This window comes from Hypanus sabinus, chromosome 10 (genome assembly GCF_030144855.1).
Source record: "Hypanus sabinus isolate sHypSab1 chromosome 10, sHypSab1.hap1, whole genome shotgun sequence".
Lineage (NCBI taxonomy): Eukaryota > Metazoa > Chordata > Chondrichthyes > Myliobatiformes > Dasyatidae > Hypanus > Hypanus sabinus.
Genome location: NC_082715.1, coordinates 85,532,226 through 85,552,901, shown reverse-complemented (window position 1 = coordinate 85,552,901; position 20,676 = coordinate 85,532,226). Strand labels below are relative to the sequence as shown.

The window sequence follows — 20,676 nt, the reverse complement described above, 5'->3', positions numbered from 1 at the left end:
AGGAAAAACATATTTAATAATAAAATTTAGAAGTTAACTGGATACATGCTTAAAGTTGTTACGTACCCCATAATTGGGTGTCTTACCACCAAAGAGAGAAGTATCTGTCGGAGTCTGGTGGTACTATTTTCAAGTGTTTATTAGTGAAAATATACAAATCAATATCAATGTAAATATACAGATAATACACGTTAGCAATACTAAACCTAAAATTGTGGGTATAATAATAAACAAGCTCCATCGTTGTCTAGGGGATAATTAATTGTCATATGTGAGTATAAAGTTCAGTTCAGTTTATGCAGGCTGAAGAAGTTGTTGGTCGATGTGTTGTAATTGTTGGAGAGAGAGAGAGAGAAAGAGAGAGGGCGATCAAAAAGTGACAGCTATTGTCTTGCAAACCTTCCTTTATGATTTTGATCTGTCGATGTGTTGTTGTGGCCATTCAAGTATGACCCCTCTGTCATTTAGCTAGACCGTTCTTCCACGGTGGACTCACCACCCAGGCAAGGGTGGACACACACACAAGCCCCCGCCGGCCTTGCTATAAACACTGTGAGTGAAATTGACCAATCCATTCGGTCCCCAATGCCCCACACTTTCTCGTGGGTTTCTGATTTCACTAGTGTGTCTCCTGGTGCATCTGAGGGGTGTCACCCCAGACCTCACTTTTATCCCCACTCACGGGGTTTCCGGTGTCAATCAGGTTTGAATGACTTAACCTATCAAACCAGCCCACTCCGGCTGTCCACTGAGGAATTTTAATGAGCAGGATGGTACCACATAAACAGCCCTCTCTGCAGCCATAAGTCTTTCAGGAGTCATAACATGGTGGATAAACATAACTCTCTCTCAGGCTGTTATCAGTAACAGATGTCCTGGCCTGTTTTCTTTTGTCTCTCTTACTCTCTCGTTAGCAGCATCGAAATAGTAACAGTTTGCGATTCTCCAAAAAGGTGGGGCATGGGCAACTCTGCACCCTTCTGCCCATCAGAGTTGTTCATCCTTCGTAACAAAGTAAAAAAAAAATCTGGGCTACATGGTAAGACTGATTTAGTAGAACTGAATTGAATAGTTAGCCAAAAATGTAGTGTTATTCTATGATTCATTGAATACGTTGATTGGTTTATTGAACTGATCAGGTTCATGTAAATGTCATGTTAAATGCAACCTTGTAGCATTTCACCAGAGTAGCCAAAGGCTGAGCAAAGCTTGTCATACTTCAAGAGGAGAAAGCAGGACATTTTCTTCTAACTGCAATTTCTCAGCTAAGAGCTCAATTAAAGCTAAATTCCAATGGGCGTATGCACACCATTGAACAAAGTCAGTTTGCCTTTAAGTAATCTGTCAGCCTCTATTCCGAAAGGTTTCAACGTGCCTACAAATTATTGTGCGAGTCAGCTGCTTTAATGCACAGTCTGATGGTCTCTCCAAAAAAAAACTTTCCCAGGATCTAAGCTAGATAATTTATTCCAGTATATCCTTAATTATTCAATAGCTGTAGTGAATTAGTGCCATGACTCATGTTCTAGTTTGAGCTGGATGTGATGATCTGCTTCTCAATTTTATGTTCTCTCATGCTGCACTGCATTGAAGCACAACTATTAGCAATGCTTGGTACGTAACTAGTTGGGAGACATGTAGGTGAGAATTAATGGTCGATGTGATCAGGACATTGTTCCTAATTTATTGTGTCATTCATTTGTTACATGGAGTAGATTAGGATCGAAGTGATGATTGGAAACAGACACAAGCAATCCATATTCCTTTCAAATGCACATGATATAATTATTTTTTATGAATAATAGAGTTGCTGGCATGCTGCTAAGCATACTGGCTTCTAATGCCATGTCATTTCCTTGAGCAATTAGATTGTGGAACTCCTGCAGAGGTCTCGCGCACTTTTTAAATATCTTTAATGATTGCTGCCATATTTCAAAGTGGTTGCATTGAAAAAAGGTGGAATGTTTGTTTTAAAGGATTTAACACAGTTGAATGAGGATAGAAGAGGGCACATCATATTCCCTATGCTGTCTGAGAGGAACATTTAAGACTAGAAATACATTATGGTCTCTGCCAAACACTCACAGAGATCATTTGGCTCACTGTGACGATGCTCTCACTTGGCATTGTCAAGTATCCCTCCCATCAACCCCACAATCCTCTTGACACTCTACCATTGGGCAGAAGGTACTGTAGCAAAGGATAAGGGCGATTAGAATGGGAGCAGCTTCTTCCTCAGGCCATGAGACTGTTAAATTCCCTGCCACTACCCAGGTCTCATCACTGACAAAACACCAATAGTGTTATACTGTTTATTTTTAAAATTATGTCACAAATGGACCAAATGCTAAATCTTCTGGAATATAATTTAGTATTTGTTATTTTTTGTGATAATATTACTTTGTGTGTTGTCTGTGAGTTATATGTACTGTTGTGCACTTTGGCCCAGGTGAACATTGTTTCATTTGGAGGTATACAGGTGTATGGTAGAATGACAATAGAGTGAATTTGAACTTGAAAGAGCTGTTCATTTACTCATACTCACTTGCTCATTCCAGCAGCCTCTCAAATTTTATTACCTTCATCAAATTATTTTTGAAATGTTACTAGCGGGTCTGTTTCCAATAGCAATACAGTCACGATTATGATAAGTCACTATAGAGAAACAGTTCTCTCCCTCCTTTTTAACAGGTGCTTTTAAAATGGCAGCTCATAAATTTAACATTAAATAAGCTTCTTAAAATTTTCTCCCCCTCTACAGGTTCCATCCTGGATTTCTCTTTGACCCTTCAGAGCAGAAACTTTGGTCCCCAGTCTGAACCTGGCTCATATCTCAGCCAAGCCCATAATAGTCAGCAAGAGTGCTAGGATTCAAAGCTGGGATGGCTGTCATCCCCATCTGACATCTCCTCACCAAAAAGCAGTGTTTAGTGGAGTCATAATAAGTTCACATTCAAGTTCAAGTGTATTATCATTCCACCATTTCTGTGTACCAAGGTGCATAACATAGTACATGTAACTCACACATAACACATAAAGTAATATCATCACAACTAAATTAACAAATAATAAAATATACTCCAGAAGATTGATATATAGCACCAGCAAGCAATTGGAACCCACGCTGAATTTGTATTTTTTTCTTGCACTCTAGCCTTGGGGTGTTGAAATGAATTTCAGCATCTAATCATATACAAACAAGTGATAGAAAGTGAACACAAATAAGCATGTAATCTATCTTTGTCGCTTGGTTTTCAAATTATATGGAAAACAAATTTTAAAAGATATAGTACAAAATTAGGATTTATTTTTCCTCATAACACATTTATATCAGCAAACCAAATATGGGTATATAGTTAATGCACTTTTTGAGAGATTATATAATTTTAAAATTAATGTTATTCCTTTAATAAAATTAAAGATTCAACAATAATGTGGTACTCCTGGAAAATGAAACCACAGTGAATAATGCACCACAAATGCAGGCATTGCATTGGTATTATCCTTAGAACATACTGTAGAACATACAACAGTACAAGTTGTTTGGCCCACAATATTATGCCAAACTTTTAGACAACCCAAAGTCAATCTAAGCCTTCCCTCCCATATAGCACCCTGTCATTGATGTGCCTATCTAAGAGTATCTTAAATGTCCCTGATGTTGTTGCCTCTACCACCAGTCCCAGCAATGCATTCTATGCACTCACCAATCTCTGTGTAAAAAAGAAACTACTGCTGTTATCTCCTCTATACTTCCCTCCAATCGCCTTAAAATGATGTCCTCTCGTATTAGCCATTTCTACCCTGGGAAAATGTCTCTGGCTGTCCATTATATCTATGTCTCCTACCATCTTATACATCTCTATCAAGTTGCTTCTCATCTCCCTTTGCTCCAAAGGGGAAAAAACCCTACTATAGTCCTTCTGTAAAGACGGTACAGGATGGTATTTAAACTAAGATCTGAAAGTCAACAGCAGTTTACATTTATAAAGCCTCTTTAATAATTTCCCAAGAAGATTATCTTATCCAAAAATAAAATTGGCCCTGCTTCGAATGAAAAACCATTGGGACAGACAATTTTAAAGCAGGTAATAATAGAAACTGCTAGAAATACTCAACAGACTGACCGACACCTATGGAGAGAGAAACACTGTTGGTCTATAAGCTTTAGTTCAGATCTTAGGGACTTCAAAAAGAGACATAGCCTGAAGCAATGAAAATTTAGCATGCATGTTCGGCACATTTGTGAGAAACACTAAGATATTGGAGAATAGTAGGGTTGGTGGAACCCATAACAAAAAAGTGAAAACTGAAAGTAATTTAGCACCAAGCTAAGCATTTTAAGATTTAATTACAGTAATGGTACAAATGTGATTGAAGCGTATATAGGTATGAACAAAAATGCGAGAGATTTTGCTGACAAAAGAGTAAATCGACAGATGCTGAAAATCCAAAGCAACAGGCACAAAATACTAGAGGAACTCAACAGGTCAGGTAGCATCTATGAAAATGATTAAACTGTCAAAGTCAGGAATTCATGAAGGGTCTCGGCCTGAAAAGTTGACTGTTTATTCATTTCCATAGGTGCTGATTGATCTGATGAGTTCCTCCAGCATTAGGTATAAGCACATTGTTTTAGAGAGTTCCTTTTCACTCTTGCACCTGAAGATTTAGTGAGTAGAATGCATTCTTACTTCAAATAAATCCATTTCCTTTCTTAAAATTATGACTGAATTTTAAAAATATTTTAGAGGATAGCACCTGCAGTTTGCAGTGTAGGGTATCTGGGTTTCTTGTTTCATTTAAGTGTGCCCAGTGCAGCTTTTGGTATCATTGATAGAGTCACTTATACCATACAGGAGTTCACTGATTGATAACAGCTTCTTCTGCAATTTCAGGTTTCAGAGGAGCTCACTGTGAAATTGACACTAACGAGTGTCTGTCCAATCCTTGCCAGAATCAGGGTCGCTGTTTGAACGAGGTCAACGCCTACAGGTAAAATCAAAGAATTAAAAATCAAAGACGAGATCTGTATATCTCCATGTTTGTTTAGAAAATGTTTCTCAATGAGTAGTCATGTGTGGAGAAGCAGGAATTTGCCTGAAATATACACCACCAGAATCAGACCAGACTCAAGCAAAAGGCAATAGGGTTCATTATCATAAATAATAGTTTGTAATTAACTATGTCGTCATTATAATTTAAATATCTATTTAATTTGGACTTCACGTTACCAACAGTGATCATGAAATGAGGCAAATAATGAGCTTTCCATACTACTCCAGTTAACTGCTGAGTGAAGAGAAAATAAGCCAAATTTTGCTGCAGAAAGAACTGAGTATTATTAGCCCACGACGCCATTAGTGTAGAAACCAGCTACGAGGCTCACCAATGTAAAATGAGATGTGCAATGAAAACAAGAGGTTCTGCAATTGCTGGAAATCCAGAGTAACAGACAAAAATACTGGCCAGACAATATCTATGGAGAGCAATTTGAGCTGAGACCCTTCATCAAAATGCAAGTTGCCATGAGTTGTGTATTGGCAGAATTTGCTGATCAATTTATCCACTTTCACCTACTTTGCACATACATTTTGCCCTCAAACTCAGAGTTATTTCCAGGACTTAGCTTGACTTGAAGATTATTTAACCTTTAAGATCAGCTTGACATTTACAATTGGACCATGTCATCCTCTTAATGATGAGAGCATTGATCAAAATCCAGGAGGATTCCATTCAAACACAAACCCATTCCACCAGATGATCAACTGTTTTTAGATTTTCTTTGAAAGAACAGCACATTCTTAATATTGCTTTCTATTTTTCTTCTTGACTCTTTTTGCATGTGGTCTAGCTTGGTTCTTCCTTTTTCTCTCTCTGTTTCAATCTCTGTGGATGATTTGCGTCTGATTCAGTAATGGATATTCACTGTCAAGGAACTCAGCAGGTCAGGCAGCATCTACCGAAATAAATAAAGAGTTGACATTTCAGGCTGAGGCCCTTGTTCAAGACTAGAAAGGAAGGGGGAAGATGTTAGAATAAAAAGTTGATGAGAGGGGAATAATCTACTCTGCCTTCGATTTGTATGATGGAAGGCTCATTCGTCTGCAAATTGTTGATATGTCTTCTTAGCTTAAAGGAATTATACCTGTGGTTTGGAAATCCTTTGAGTTTTAGAAATTATTTGTAATTTGGAAATCTTCTATAAGATAGAAGTCCTCTGTGAGTTTTAAATGGGTTTTAAGAATTTCATTTAAATTTAAACATGTATCACTATTTATAAAGGAACTGTGTTTAAACTACTTCATTAGCTGAAATTTCCTCTCCTTGGTGAGAAAGGGAAAGCACTGTACGAATAGTGGATAATGGCAGATAAACTCACTGTGGAGGATAAACAGGGAAGTGAAATATTCTCTGAAGAACAGGTAGCTTCAGCATAACCTCCTTTTAGTGAGGTACCCATAGATGACTATATTAGCTAGATAGGGCTTAAAATCTATGTTTGAATTTAGAACTTCATAGTTAGCAAACCCAATGCCATCAAAATTCAAATACTTTCCTCCTCCATCAAAGTTGAAAGTAAGTTGAGTATTATATGTCACCATATACCACTCTGGGACTCACTGGATTTTTTCTTTATCATTACTGCATATTCTCTTTATACCTCATTTTCACAGTAACAGGAAGCTTCTCTTCTTCCTTGAAGACAAACTCAGCAAATACCTGATTATTTTGTGAAAAACTTTCATCTCCATTTAATTTCTAATTCCACCGTTTGTTTTTTCACATTGGAGATTGACTCCTGCTCCCTTTGTTCTCTGTGGTTCTATGTGTCTTTTAATGAGGAACATTGTGAGGTGTCTGAACTCAGTGATGACAGTGTTCTGGTGAAGAGCTAAGGGAATTTCCAATAAACAGCAATGCTATCTTGTATTTACCTCAGTAGTGAATACATGGATGATAATTGCTCCAAAATTTAACTTCTTATCCCAGTTGTTTCCATAAGATCATTCAGCCCATTGAGTCTGCTCCACCATTCCATCATGGCTGATTACTGTCACTCTTAATTCTCCACTTCAAATCAATCCACAGCCTTTTATAGCAATGAATTTCACAGGTTCATACCCTCTGGCTGAAGAGTTTCATCCTTATCTCTGTTCTAAAGGGATGACCTTCTATTCTGAGGCTGTGCCCTCTGGTCATAGATTCCCCACTAAAGAAAATATCTTTCCAATTTCACTCTATCTAGGCCTTTCAATAATCTATAAGTTTTAATGAGATGCACCACTCATTCTTCTTAACTCCAGCGAGTGCAGCGTCAGAGCCATTAAATGCTCCTCATACATTAAACCTTTCATTCTTGGAATCATTCCGCAGGATTGTTTCAGTCTGCATGAGTGCTGTTGCAATTCCAAAATGGGGCCAGATGCATGGGCATGTTGCGGTTCTATTTCTCTCTTATGCAGTTTAGTGCATAGCTAGTGTTATAGAGACACAACATACAGCAATGAAACAGCCCCTTCAACCCATTAAATAAAAAATGTATTTTTTTGTTGATTCTGTTGTACTTATTTGTAATACTGTAAATATCCTGCAAGAAAATTTATTTCAGGGTAGTATGTGGTGACATGAACAAACTTTGTTCATAAATTTAAGTTGAACTTTGATCTGTACTTCTCCAAGATGAAGAGTACTGTGGCTACCTGCTCCCTGCCACAGCCACTCCTGTTCCCTTGTTGTTACTGGACATTGCCCTTTCTCTAGCAGTGTGGCAATCTACTTGTAGCAGCACTTTACAACAAATTAACTACTGGTTTGAGAGCAATCACTATTTTAATGCTTGACATTCAACAGCCTAATTGCGCACAGTTGGGTACCACAGATAGTCTGAAAATACTGATCAGCAAATCTGTTTGAACAGTGTTCCATGAGGGATGTATATAGGCCAGGACAGCTGGGAGAATTCCCCAGCTCCTTGACACAGTGCCATGGGATTTCTGTTGTCTTCTTGAGAAAGGTCTGCAGATACACATCAGTGATGAAATATAGCCCCCTTGATGGTTTAGCAACCCACCCCTCCACCCCACCATCCCCAAACTCCATGACAGCCTGGTGTGACAACTTAGATTTTGTGCACCAGTTTCTGGAATGGGACTTAAACCTGTATCCGAGGGATGCCAGTGTTAGCAACCAAATCAGAGTTCATGGAGACAAGAAAGACTGCAGATGCTGGAACCTGGAGCAACAAGCAAGAAACTCAGTGGGACGAGCTACATCCATGGGGGGAGTTTTCCTATCTGACTGCCTCCAGCAAATTGTTTGTAGATGAAAGTTCAATCTTATTAATATACAGGAATACACAACTAAATTTTGCCACTGCATATTTAATAACACATTTTTTTGATTTAGACATATATTTATTGATTATACAATTATACCCTTTAGCTATCGATGACTTCCTCTGTGATGATTGTATGGCTTCAGAGTTCATTCTTAATATTAATTCTCTCTCTTCCTCCTCTACTAGATGCATCTGTTTGCCAGGATTCTCTGGGGTACGTTGTGAAACAAACATTAATGAATGTTTATCTGCACCCTGCAAAAATAACGGCACTTGCCTGGATCTTGAAAATGGGTATGTATCAGCAAACTCTGCAGTTCTTCCTCCACGAGTGTGATGCTTTTAACGGGTTCATCATCATCATTATGTGCCATGTCAAATGATACAAGTGATCATGGTCTCATGGTTGTTCTTGGCAAATTTTACTACAGATTTGGTTTGTCATTGCCTTCTTCCGTGTCTTGTGTCTTTACAAGATAGGTGACCTCAGCCACTATCAATATCCTTCAGAGGTTTTCTGACTGGCATTAGTGGTTGCAAAACTGGTACTTGTGATGTGCACCAAGTGCTCATATGACCATTCACCACCTGCTCCCATGGCCTCAGATGACCCTGATCACAGGGCTAAGCAGGTGCTGCACCTTTTGGAGGGAAGGAGTGCCGCACACCTCCATTGGTAGAGATGCATCTCCACTGTTCCACCCTTTTTCATTTGGCTTTTCTGCTCTCTCTAAACATGCCTGTTGTATGGAAAACCTGCGCAGCATTACATAAACAATGTTTAAAAGTATCTTTTTGTTGAATGCTTGTGGCTTCTTTGAAAGGTTGTAACAGTCGACCCTCCACATGAGATCAATTTGTATCTCTGCCTCCATTGCTGGCATGCTATGTTGCAGCTGGAATGTGTGGTGACACATGCAGGCTGTGCCCAGTACATCCTTTGGTTGTGTCAGTTTTTAATACAAATGATGTGAAGGGTCCTGGCCCAAAACGTCCACTGTACTCTTTTCCATAGCTGTTGCAGGCACAATTAGAGAGGGTGAAGACATGACCGCTTAGCTGATTCAGTGTGCTACGTGCATGATGTGGGAGGTCAGGGACACTGATGGTGCCCCCGGCTGTTACAGCTGTGGAAAGTGTGTCCAGATTCAGCTTCTGAAGGAGCACGTTGCAGCACTGAAGAAAGAACTGGATGACCTCAGGTTTATCCGCGAAAACGAGAGTTTTCTGGACAGGACCTACAGTGAGGTTGTTACACCGAGGATACAGGAAGAGAGAAAGAGGACAATGATGAGGAAGGAAAGGATGCTTGAAGTACAGGAGACCCCAGGGGATGTATCTCTCATAAACAGGTTCACCCTCTTGGAAGCTGTCAGGACAGAAGATACTGCCAGTCTGAGAGGCGGACAGGTCTGCGACCTGGAAATTGGTGCAGAAGCAGAGCTGAGGAGTCAGACATCAGGAAGAGCCGTGGTAGTAGGGGACTCCATTGTAAGAGGTATGGAAAGGGGTTTCTGTGGCAACAAGCGAGATTTAAGGATGGTGTGTTGCCTTCCTGGTGCTAGGATCCAGGACATCATGGACTGATTGCAGGGAATCCTCAAGGGTGAAGGTGAACACCCGGAAGTGGTAATGCATGTCGGCACAAATGACATTGTGAAGAAGAGGAAGGACATTCTGCAGTGGGACTTCAGAGAACTCGGAAGAAGGCTGAAAAGCAGGACTTCCAGGGTGGTTATCTCTGGTTTGCTTCCAGTTCCTCATGCTGGAGAGGGCAGGAACAGGGAGATAATGGATCTGAATGTGTGGCTGAGGAACTGGTGCAGGAAGCAAGGATTTACATTCTTGGACCACTGGGATCTGTTTTGGGGGAGGGATGAATTGTACAAAAGGGACGGGTTGCACCTTAATAGGTGGGGGACCAGCATTCTGGCAGACAGGTTTGCCACTGCAACATGGATGTGTTTAAACTAAGTAGTGGGGGGGGAGGGGATGAACTGGAAATATAAAGATGGAGTTAAAGGGAAAGTGAAAATAAGAAAAGTTAAAAAGGACAACAGGATCAATGGAATAGAAAGCTCAAGAGATCATACAGTATGGCCAAGTGAAATAGGAATTGATATGAAAGGACAGGGGAGTAATGAATTAAAAGTATTATATATGAATGCATGAATTATAAGGAATAAAGTAGATGAGCTTGAGGCTCAGTTGGAAATTGGCAAGTACGATGTTGTGGGAATAACAGAGACATGGCTTCAAGCGGACAGAGCCTGGGAAATGAATATTCAAGGATATACATCTTATCGAAAGGACAGACTGACTGGCAGAGGGGGTGGGGTGGCTCTGTTGGGGAGGAATGATATTGCGAGGGGGGAAGTAGAATCAGGGGATGTAGAGTCAGTATGGATAGAACTGAGAAATTCTAAGGGTAGAAAGACCCTAATATGAGTTATCTACAGGCCCCCAAACAGCAGTCTGGATGTAGGGTGTAAGTAGAATGAAGAGTTAAAATTGGCATGTCACAAAGGTAATGATACAGTTGTCATGGGGCATTTCAACATGCCGATAGACCGGGAGAATCAGAATGGTACTGGACCCCAAGAAAGGGAGTTTGTGGAGTCCCTCCGAGATGAATTCTTAGAACATCTTGTCCTGGAGTCTACCAGGGAGAAGGCAATTCTAGATTTAGTGTTGTGCAATGAACCAAATTTGATCAGGGACCTCGAGGTAAAGGAACCATTAGGAGGTAGTGACCATAATATGATATGTTTTAACCTACGATTTGAGAAGGAGAAGGGAAAATTGGATGTGTCAGTATTACAGTTGAACAAAGGGAGCTATGGAGCTATGAGGGAGGAGCTGGACAAAGTTCAATGGAATAATACCCTAGCAGGGAAGATAGTGGAACAACAATGGCAGGTATTTCTGGGAATAATGCAGAAGGTACAGAATTGGTTCATTCCAAAGAGGAAGAAAGATCCTAAGAGGAGTAAGGGGCAGCTGTGGCTGATGAGGGCAGTAAAGGGAAGTATAAAAATAAAAGAGAAGAAGTATAACATAGCAAAGATGAGCGGGAAACCGGAGGACTGGGAAGCTTATAAAGGGTAACAGAAGATAACAAAAAAGGCAATACGCCAAGAAAAAATGCGGTACGAAGGTAAACTAGCCAAGAATATAAAGGAGGTTAGTAAAAGCTTCTTTAGGTATGTGAATAGCAAAAAACTAGTTAAGACCAAAATTGGGCCATTGAAGACAGAAACGGGTGAATTTATTATGGGGGAACAAGGAAATGGCAGACAAGTTGAACATGTACTTTGGATCTGTCTTCACTAGGGAAGGTACAAACAATCTCCCATATGTGATAGTGACCAAAGGAACTAGGGTAAAGGATGAACTGAAGGAAATTTATATCAGGCAAGAAATGGTGTTGGATAGACGGTTGAGTCTGAAGGCTGATAAGTCCCCTGGACCTGATGGTCTGCATCCCAGGGTACTTAAAGAGGTGGCTGTAGAAATTGTGGACGCATTGGTAATCATTTTCCAATGTTCTATAGATTCAGGAACAGTTCCTGTTGATTGGAGGGTGGCTAATGTTGTCCTACTTTTCAAGAAAGGAGGGAGAGAGAAAACAGGGAATTATAGACCGGTTAGCCTGACAGTGGTGGGAAAGATGCTGGAGTCAATTATAAAAGAGGAAATTATGACATATTTGGATAGCAGTAGAAGGATCAGTCCGAGACAGCATGGATTTATGAAGGGAAAATCATACTGGACTAACCTTCTGGAGCTTTTTGAGGATGTAACTATGAAAATGGACAAGGGAGAACCCGTGGATGTAGTGTACCTGGACTTCCAGAAAGCTTTTGATAAAGTCCCACGTAGGAGATTAATGGGAAAAATTAGGGCACATGGTATTGGGGGCAGAGTACTGAAATGGATTGAAAATTGGCTGGCTGGCAGGAAACAAAGAGTAGCGATTAACAGGTCCCTTTCAAAATGGCAGGCTGTGACCAGTGGGGTACCGCAAGGTTCAGTGCTGGGACCACAGCTGTTTACAATATACATTAATGATTTAGATGAAGGGATTAAAAGTAACATTAGCAAATTTGCTGATGACACAAAGCTGGGTGGCAGTGTGAAATGTCAGGAGGATGTTTTGAGAATGCGGGGTGACTTGGACAAGTTGGGTGAGTGGGCAAATATATGGCAGATGCAGTTTAATGTGGATAAATGTGAGGTTATCCACTTTGGTAGCAAGAACAGGAAGGCAGATTACTATCTAAATGGAGTCAAGTTAGGAAAAGGGGAAGTACAACGAGATCTAGGTGTTCTTGAACATCAGTCAATGAAAGCAAGCATGCAGGTACAGCAGGCAGTGAAGAAAACAAATGGCATGCTGGCCTTTATAACAAGAGGAATTTAGTATAGGAGTAAAGAGGTCCTTCTGCAGCTGTACAGGGCCCTGGTGAGACCCCAGCTGGAGTATTGTGTGCAGTTTTGGCCTCCAAATTTGAGGAAGGACATTCTTGCTATTGAGGGAGTGCAGCGTAGGTTCACAAGGTTAATTCTCGGAATGGCGGGACTGTCATATGTTGAAAGATTGGAGCGACTGGGCTTGTATACATTGGAATTTAGAAGGTTCAGAGGGGATCTGATTGAAACATATAAAATTATTAAGGGGTTGGGCACGCTGGAGGCAGGAAGCATGTTCCCGCTGATGGGTGAGACCAGAACTAGAAGCCACAGTTTAAGAATAAGGGGTAGGCCATTTAGAACAGGGATGCAGAAAAACTTTTTCACTCAGAGAGTGGTGGATATGTGGAATGTTCTGCCCAGAAGGCAGTGGAGGCCAAGTCTCTGGATGCATTCAAGAGAGAGTTAGTTAGAGCTCTTATTGATAGCGGGGTCAAGGGATATGGGGAGAGGGCAAGAACGGGGTACTGATTGTGTATGATCAGCCATGATCACAGTGACTGGTGGTGCTGGCTAGAAGGGCCAAATGGCCTACTCCTGTGCCTACTGTCTATTGTCTATTGCATGGCCTGCTGAGTTCCTCCAGCACTCTGTATGTGTGTTGATGCATTTCACTGTATGTTTCAATGATAAATAAATGAATCTGAATCCATTAGGCCAGACTGTGAAAGGGGGTTGAGTATTACATTTAATTAAGTTAAGTCCTCACTTGCTTCTTATCCCAGTCAATTTGGGGATGATAATTCCTCAACTGGTTTATGAGCTGGAGTCTGACAATAGTTGACATATAATTAACAAACAATGAAAATATAGCCTCTTGCAGAAATGTTCTTCTTTGCATCTTTGTGACTTAATGATTGAATTTTATGTTCATCTAGATCCATCTTTTCACATTCACTATGTTGTCATTAAGTTGCTTATGTCCACTTCACCTCCTTGCCGCTCCTGACTTACTGAGATATATAGTAGGATCTGTCTTCCATTTACATTATGTACACCTTAGTCCTGCACTATCTCAGCATGAGAGTCTGTAATTTATATGTATTTTAACTTCATAGACATTAAACTAATTTCCACTGTGAGAACTTGATGTTACTTTGGTACACTGCCTTTTACTTCCCCTAAACATGGATATTGAAAAGTTTGTAGTCCTTTAATTGCTTCCTCTCAGATTAGCTGCTCTGCTGAAAGATTTAGAAACACATTGAAGTTTATCTCTTTAAGGCTCTGCTGTAGAGCAAAACCTTACATAGTGAAAGAGGATAAAAGCAGCAAGAGATGGCTCACTTTCTTATTTATTTCACAGGATGTAAGTAACCTGGAAATGCCAGCATTTATTGACTATCCCTAATTTTTCTTATGCTTGGTGATTTTTCTGGACAGTTAAAAATTCAAAGGGCAGTTATTATTTTCTTCTGTTTTAATTTCCTGTGCATTTGGAGTGACATGTAGGTCAGACCAGCTAAGAACAGTAGATATCCTTTCCTGAAGAACATTAGTGAGCAAAATGCTGCTTTACAATTTGATAGTTTCATGTACAAAGTTCAAAGTAAATTTTTTATCAAAGTATATATACTGTAGGTCACCATATACTGCCTTGAGATTCACTTTCTTGTGGACATTCACAGTAGATGAAAAGAAATACAATAGGATCAATGGAAAGCTACACACAAGCAAAGATGGGTAAAAACCAATGTGCAAGAGAAAACAATCCATGCAAAAACAAAAAAAAAGATAAATAAGTAAATAATATTGAGGCCATAAGTTGTAAAGCCTTTGAAAGTGAGTCAATAAGTTGTGGAATCACCTCAGTTTTGAGGTGAGTGATGTTATCCATGCTGGCTCAGGAGCCTGATGGCTGAAGGGTAATAACTGTCCTTTAACCTGCTGGTGTAAGACTTAAGGCTCCTGTACTTTCAACTTTACTGATACTTTCTTTCATTCCTGAAATTATAAAATTAATGAGGTTAAATTCATCAATGGCTCTAGTGAATTTGAGTTCATTTCACTGGATCATTTGACTAGGCCCCTGAGTATCCTAATCACATACTGCTTTTCCATGCAGAATTTATTATAAAAAAGTTCCTCATACTTCTTGAAGATCAGGCACATGTCCAAGGTATTAGTGCAACCCAATTACTGAATTTCACAAAGGTTGTGCCAAGTTCTGCATATTAAATAAGGCTTGATGCCTTAGTTCCCCATTGGAACTAATTGCATGATATTTATACAGCTGGGGTAGCTGATATAAGGTTCAGAAACATAAGTCATTAGATAGTTGTGTGCAAGTATAATAAATAATTGAAACACCTAATGGGATTTTTACCTTAATCATAAGTGAATTAGAACACATTTGTGATTAGGCTGGAAGGGTAGAAGACAAGTTGCAGCTGGGCAAAGCTGTGGTTAGATGCTATCTGGAGACCCAGGCTGTTCTGTTCTGTATCTCCTGAAATGTATCACTGTCTCAGATTCAGGTTCACACTTATTTATCAGATGTACATTGAAGCACACAGAGAAATGTAATGTTTGCTTTAATGACCAATACAACCTTAGAATGGGTTAGGACATTATTCCTTAGAGTGAAGGGGTATGTTGGAAGTATAAAAATTTATGAGACTGTGTGAGACTAAAACTAGAGGTCATGGCATGGGTTAATGATGAAAGATGAAATGTTTAAGGGGAACGTGAGGGAGATCTTCTTTACTCAGAGGGTGTTGCGAGTGTGGAATGAGCTGCCAGATGAAGTGGTAAGTGTAGGTTTGATTTCAACATTTAGGAGAAATTTGGATAGGTACATGGATGGAAGGTGTATAGAGGACTCTGGTCTGACAGCAGGACAATGGGGCAGACCGATGAGTTCAGCACAGACTAAATGGGCCAAAGGGCCTCTTCCTGTGCTGTAGCTTTCAATGACTCGATGACTGTGCGCTGGGACAGCACACTAGCGTTGCCACACGTTCCAGTCTCATCATAAAATTCCCACCGTGTTCATAGAATAACACAAGCAGCAACAACAAATGCCACAAAACAGCAACAAAACAAACCCCTTTGAGGGCAAATTGTGTACTTTCAACAGAATGATTGCTGGACTATGTGGCCTCTCATAAGATGACAGACTTCCCAACTGCAGTTAGAAATTGGTAATGATGAATTGATGTAAAAGGTTTCTTAAATTGGCCTTATTTTCTCCTAAATGAAAGAATAAACTGAACAAGGTAGGATAATTGATCAGGTCAATTGGTTGGATTTGCACATCCAGTGATGATATTCTTCACACAGAGCATGCTGGAAATCTAAACACTGCCCCAAATGTTGTTTAGACTGCAGGCAAATAGAAGGGTTCAAAACTGTGATGCTGGAATTTTGGTTAGCAAGAGGAATAGGATTAATGGATTGTGGAATGAACTTGTGGGCGTGAATAATTAGGACTTCTCTGTGAAGGTTCTGTAAAGTGCTTCAGGTAGAACGCTTCCCCAATACAGAAACAAGGGTCAGTTTCTGTTGCCACCAACTTTGGTGCCATTTGAGTAGAAACATTTCTGCCCACTTGGCTTCAGGTATTTACTACTTATTCCACTAGATTAACATGAGCCATTATGCTGTGCGTGAACACTGCCAGAAATATATCCTAATACAGAATTAAAAGTTGAAGGCTGAGGAACTTAAAAGAAATCAAGTGATTGCAGTTAGGATTAAATCAGTTGCATTTCACATCACTAAGGTATTAATAATACTGGGCAATATTAAAATTGCACAGTGCAATTAAACCTCGGACTAGATTAACTTTGATTGCTATAGAGTACTTTTGACTTGCAGCCCTTGATTATGGCTTTCTTGTCTATTTGCTTAACTTTTGTTAATTCCTTTTCCTGTTGTTGTTTCCTTTTTTGTTGTTGAATTGAATAACAAACCCAGGAGAAAGAAGCAGGGCTCTGGCTGGGTACATTCCGAGAAGTTCTGTCACTTCACCTCCCATCTCAACTCACTCTCTTGACGATGGTCACTGTCCCACTCCCCCAGTTGTTGTTCCTCGCTGTGCCTTGTGGTGCATCAGAGGGCAACCTTGAGGTTTCTTTAGCATTTGTCTGACTTTTAACAAGGCTGAGATGCTAACCCAGCACAGATGGAAACATATAAGGAACTGGTCAGGTTTGAACCCGGGACCACTCACATCGATTTCCGGTGCAGATGCCACTACACCACCAGCTATCCCACGTTACGTACAAACTTCTAACTTAATAGGTTTGAAGAACATAACAAACCAATCATCATGATTTAAATTGTCCCATTGTTTTATCGCCTGCCCTATTCAGACTCACTCTGATTATTGATGATTAAATCCCTAGGGAATCCAAAGCACTCCTGGAGCTTTTGTTAACCACTGATTTCAGCAATCACTTTCAAAATTGCATACTTCATCACCTCAGAACCCTCTCCACCATCAGATTTCTGAACGGACAATGAACCAACTCATAAACACCACCTCTCTATTTTTACTTTTTGTATTACTTAATTTAAAATTTTAATAGACTTTTAATTTTAATAAATTTTAATAAAATTTCTTATTATAATTTACAGTATAATAATTTTAATGTATCAAACTGCGCTGCTGCCACAAAGCAGCAAATTTCATGATATATTTCAGTGATATTAAACCTGATTCTGATTCTGAAAGGACCTTATAACTGCTGAAGGACATTTGGAGCATAATTACTGTTAAAAAGTCAAAAAAATGAGAGCCAATGTTGTATCAGGCTGAGATCCACAAACTGCATTGAAATAAGTGACTATGTTATCAGATGTTATTGTAGGGTGAGGCAAAAGTGTCAGTTGGGATAATTAAACAACTTTGCTTCTATTTTATTTTTTTTTTATTTTCCTGTAAAGGCCTGCAAGAAAATGAATCTCAAATGTAGTATATGGTGACATATACTTACTTTGATAATAAATTCACTTATAACTTTGAACTTGAGTTCAAAACTCTAGAGTAAGGCAATAACATTCTGCTTGAAAGGTAACACTACTACCAAATGGATTATAGATTGCTTCACCACTTCAGAACACGTTCATTATTATTTTATAAATGAGTGCAAATCCTAGAACTTAATTCACCAATGTTAGGTGAAGCCAGACTTGACAATGACTTCCTTTTTCCTGTTTTCGCATAGTTCATTCCCAACATGCTCAAAGGATTATGCTTGCTCCCGAACAGCATTTTATTTTAACAAAGCCACTTGTCTCATAATTACAAGACATCAATTTCTCCGCTTATTCGTAACTGATGAATGTCATTCCCAATCCTCTCAGAATTAGTCCATCAGATGATCATATAACATTTCTACAAAATGTTGCAATGTTGAAGGCTCCGAGGTGGAGAGATGAGCAACTTTAAATCCCTAGGTGTTTATATATATGAAGACCTGCCCTGGACTGAGCATGTAAGTGGCTCTACTTCCTTCGGAATCTGTGGAGTGTTGGCATGACATCTAAAACTTTGACAACCATCTTTCGATATGTAGTGGAGAGTGTATTGACTAGCTGCTTGGGGAAAAACAATATCTTTGAATGCAAAATACAACGAAAAGTAATAGATTTGACCCAGTACATCATGGGTAAAGCCTTCCCACCCATTGAGCGCATCTACATGAAAAGCTGTTGTAGTGAAGCAGCATCCATCATCAGGGATCCCCACCACCCAGGTCACGCTCTCCTCTCACTGCTGCCATGAGGAACAAGGCTCAAGAGCCTCAGGACTCACACAACTAGTTTCAAGAAGGGTTAGTATCCCTCAACTATCATGCTCTTGAATAAAAGGGATAAATACATGCTGACTTCGGGTCTTTGCAGGAATGGGACCCACTCTTGGGGTCTCACAATTGGCTGCTATTCGATATACCAAGGACGCTGCCTAGAAGACTAGCATTCCTTCAGGGTTCTGAGATTTTGTGGCTCTGGAGGTGGGTGGAATGAGGTCGGTGCCTCTGTGGGAAATTGGTGTGTCGTGGGAGATGGAAGATCAAAAGCAGCAAGCTGGCTGGTGGCTGTGTGCCCAGAGACCGAGTTCTTTGGGTATGGAGCTTGGAAAAAGTGACGCGACAGACTTTTAACGTCGTAAACCAACAAGTTGTTTGCTATGTCACCCTTCTCACTGTGAAACGGAGATACGTCTTTTTCCCTTATTGGGGGAGAGAGAGAGAGAGAGCGAGCCTCTGGGTGAACAAGTAATCTTTGGGGCACACTTGAGTGCTCGGTGGGGGAGAGGCAATAGACAATAGGTGCAGAAGTAGACCATTCGGCCCCTCGAGTCTGCACCGCCATTCTGAGATCATGGCTGATCATTCACTATCAATACCCAGTCCCTGCCTTGTCCCCATATCCCTTGATTCCCCTATCCATCAGATATCTATCTAGCTCCTTCTTGAAAGCATCCAGAGAATTGGCCTCCACCGTCTTCCGAGGCAGTGCATTCCACACCTCCACAACTCTCTGGGAGAAGAAGCTCTTCCTCAACTCTGTTTTAAATAACTGACCTCTTATTCTCAATCCATGCCCTCTGGTACTGGACTCACCCAACATCTGGAACATATTTCCTGCCTCAATCCTATCAAATCCTTTAATTATCTTAAACGTTTCAATCAGATCCCCTCTCAATCTCCTCAATTCCAGCGTGTACAAGCCCAATCTCTCCAATCTCTCTGCATAAGACAGCCCTGCCATCCCAGGAATCAACCTAGTGAATCTACGCTGCACTTCCTCAATTGCCAGAATGTCCTTCCTTAAACCTGGAGACCAAAACTGTACACAATATTCCAGGTGTGGTCTCACCAGGGCCCTGTACAAATGCAAAAGGACATCCTTGCTCTTGTACTCAATTCCCCTTGTAACAAAGGCCAACATTCTATTTGCCCTCTTCACTGCCTGCTGCACTTGCTCATTCACCTTCATTGACTGGTGAACTAGGACTCCTAGGTCTCTTTGCATTTCTCCCTTACCTAACTCTACACCATTCAGACAATACTCTGCCCTCTTGTTCCTGCTTCCAAAGTGAATAACTTCACATTTATTCACATTGAATGACATCTGCCAAGTATCTGCCCATTCACCCAGCCTATCCAAGTCTCCCTGTATTCTCCTAACGTCCTCTTCGCATGTCACACTGCCACCCAGTTTAGTATCGTCAGCAAACTTGCTGATATAGTTTTCAATGCCCTCATCTAAATCATTAACATAAATCGTAAAGAGCTGTGGTCCCAATACAGAGCCCTGTGGTACCCCACTAGTCACCTCCAGCCAGTCCGAGAAACACCCATTCATTGCTACCCTTTGCTTTCTATCTGCCAACCAGTTTTCTATCCATGTTGAAACCCTGCCCCCAATGCCATGAGCTCTGATTTTACTCACCAATGTCCTATGTGGCACCTTATCGAATGCCTTCTGAAAATCTAGGTACACAACATCCATTGGCTTACCCTCGTCTAACATCCTTGTTACACCCTCAAAAAACTCCAACAGATTAGTCAAGCATGATTTGCCCTTGGTAAATCCATGCTGGCTCGGCCTAATCCTATTTCTGCCATCAAGATGTGCCACTATTTCGTCCTTAATAATGGACTCAAGCATCTTCCCCACGACTGATGTTAGGCTAACAGGGCAATAGTTCTCCGTTTTCTCCTTCCCTCCCTTCTTGAAAAGTGGGATAACATTAGCCACTCTCCAATCTTCAGGAACTGATCCTGAATCTAAGGAACATTGGAAAATGATTACCAATGCATCTGCAATTTCCTGAGCCACCTCTTTTAGAACCCTCGGATGCAGACCATCTGGACCCGGGGATTTATTAGCCTCAGTCCTACCAGTCT

At 40.4% G+C, this 20,676-nt stretch overlaps 1 protein-coding gene across 1 annotated transcript in view; it reads left to right on the top strand.

Annotated features, from left to right (window-relative positions):
- LOC132401336 (protein eyes shut homolog) overlaps positions 1–20,676 on the top strand; it is a 1,222,700-nt gene that overhangs the window by 608,274 nt on the left and 593,750 nt on the right. Inside the window, exons 16-17 of the mRNA XM_059983465.1 lie at positions 4,899–4,995; positions 8,528–8,635. Coding sequence (XP_059839448.1) covers positions 4,899–4,995; positions 8,528–8,635 — 205 coding nt within the window. The remainder of the gene's footprint in view (positions 1–4,898; positions 4,996–8,527; positions 8,636–20,676) is intronic.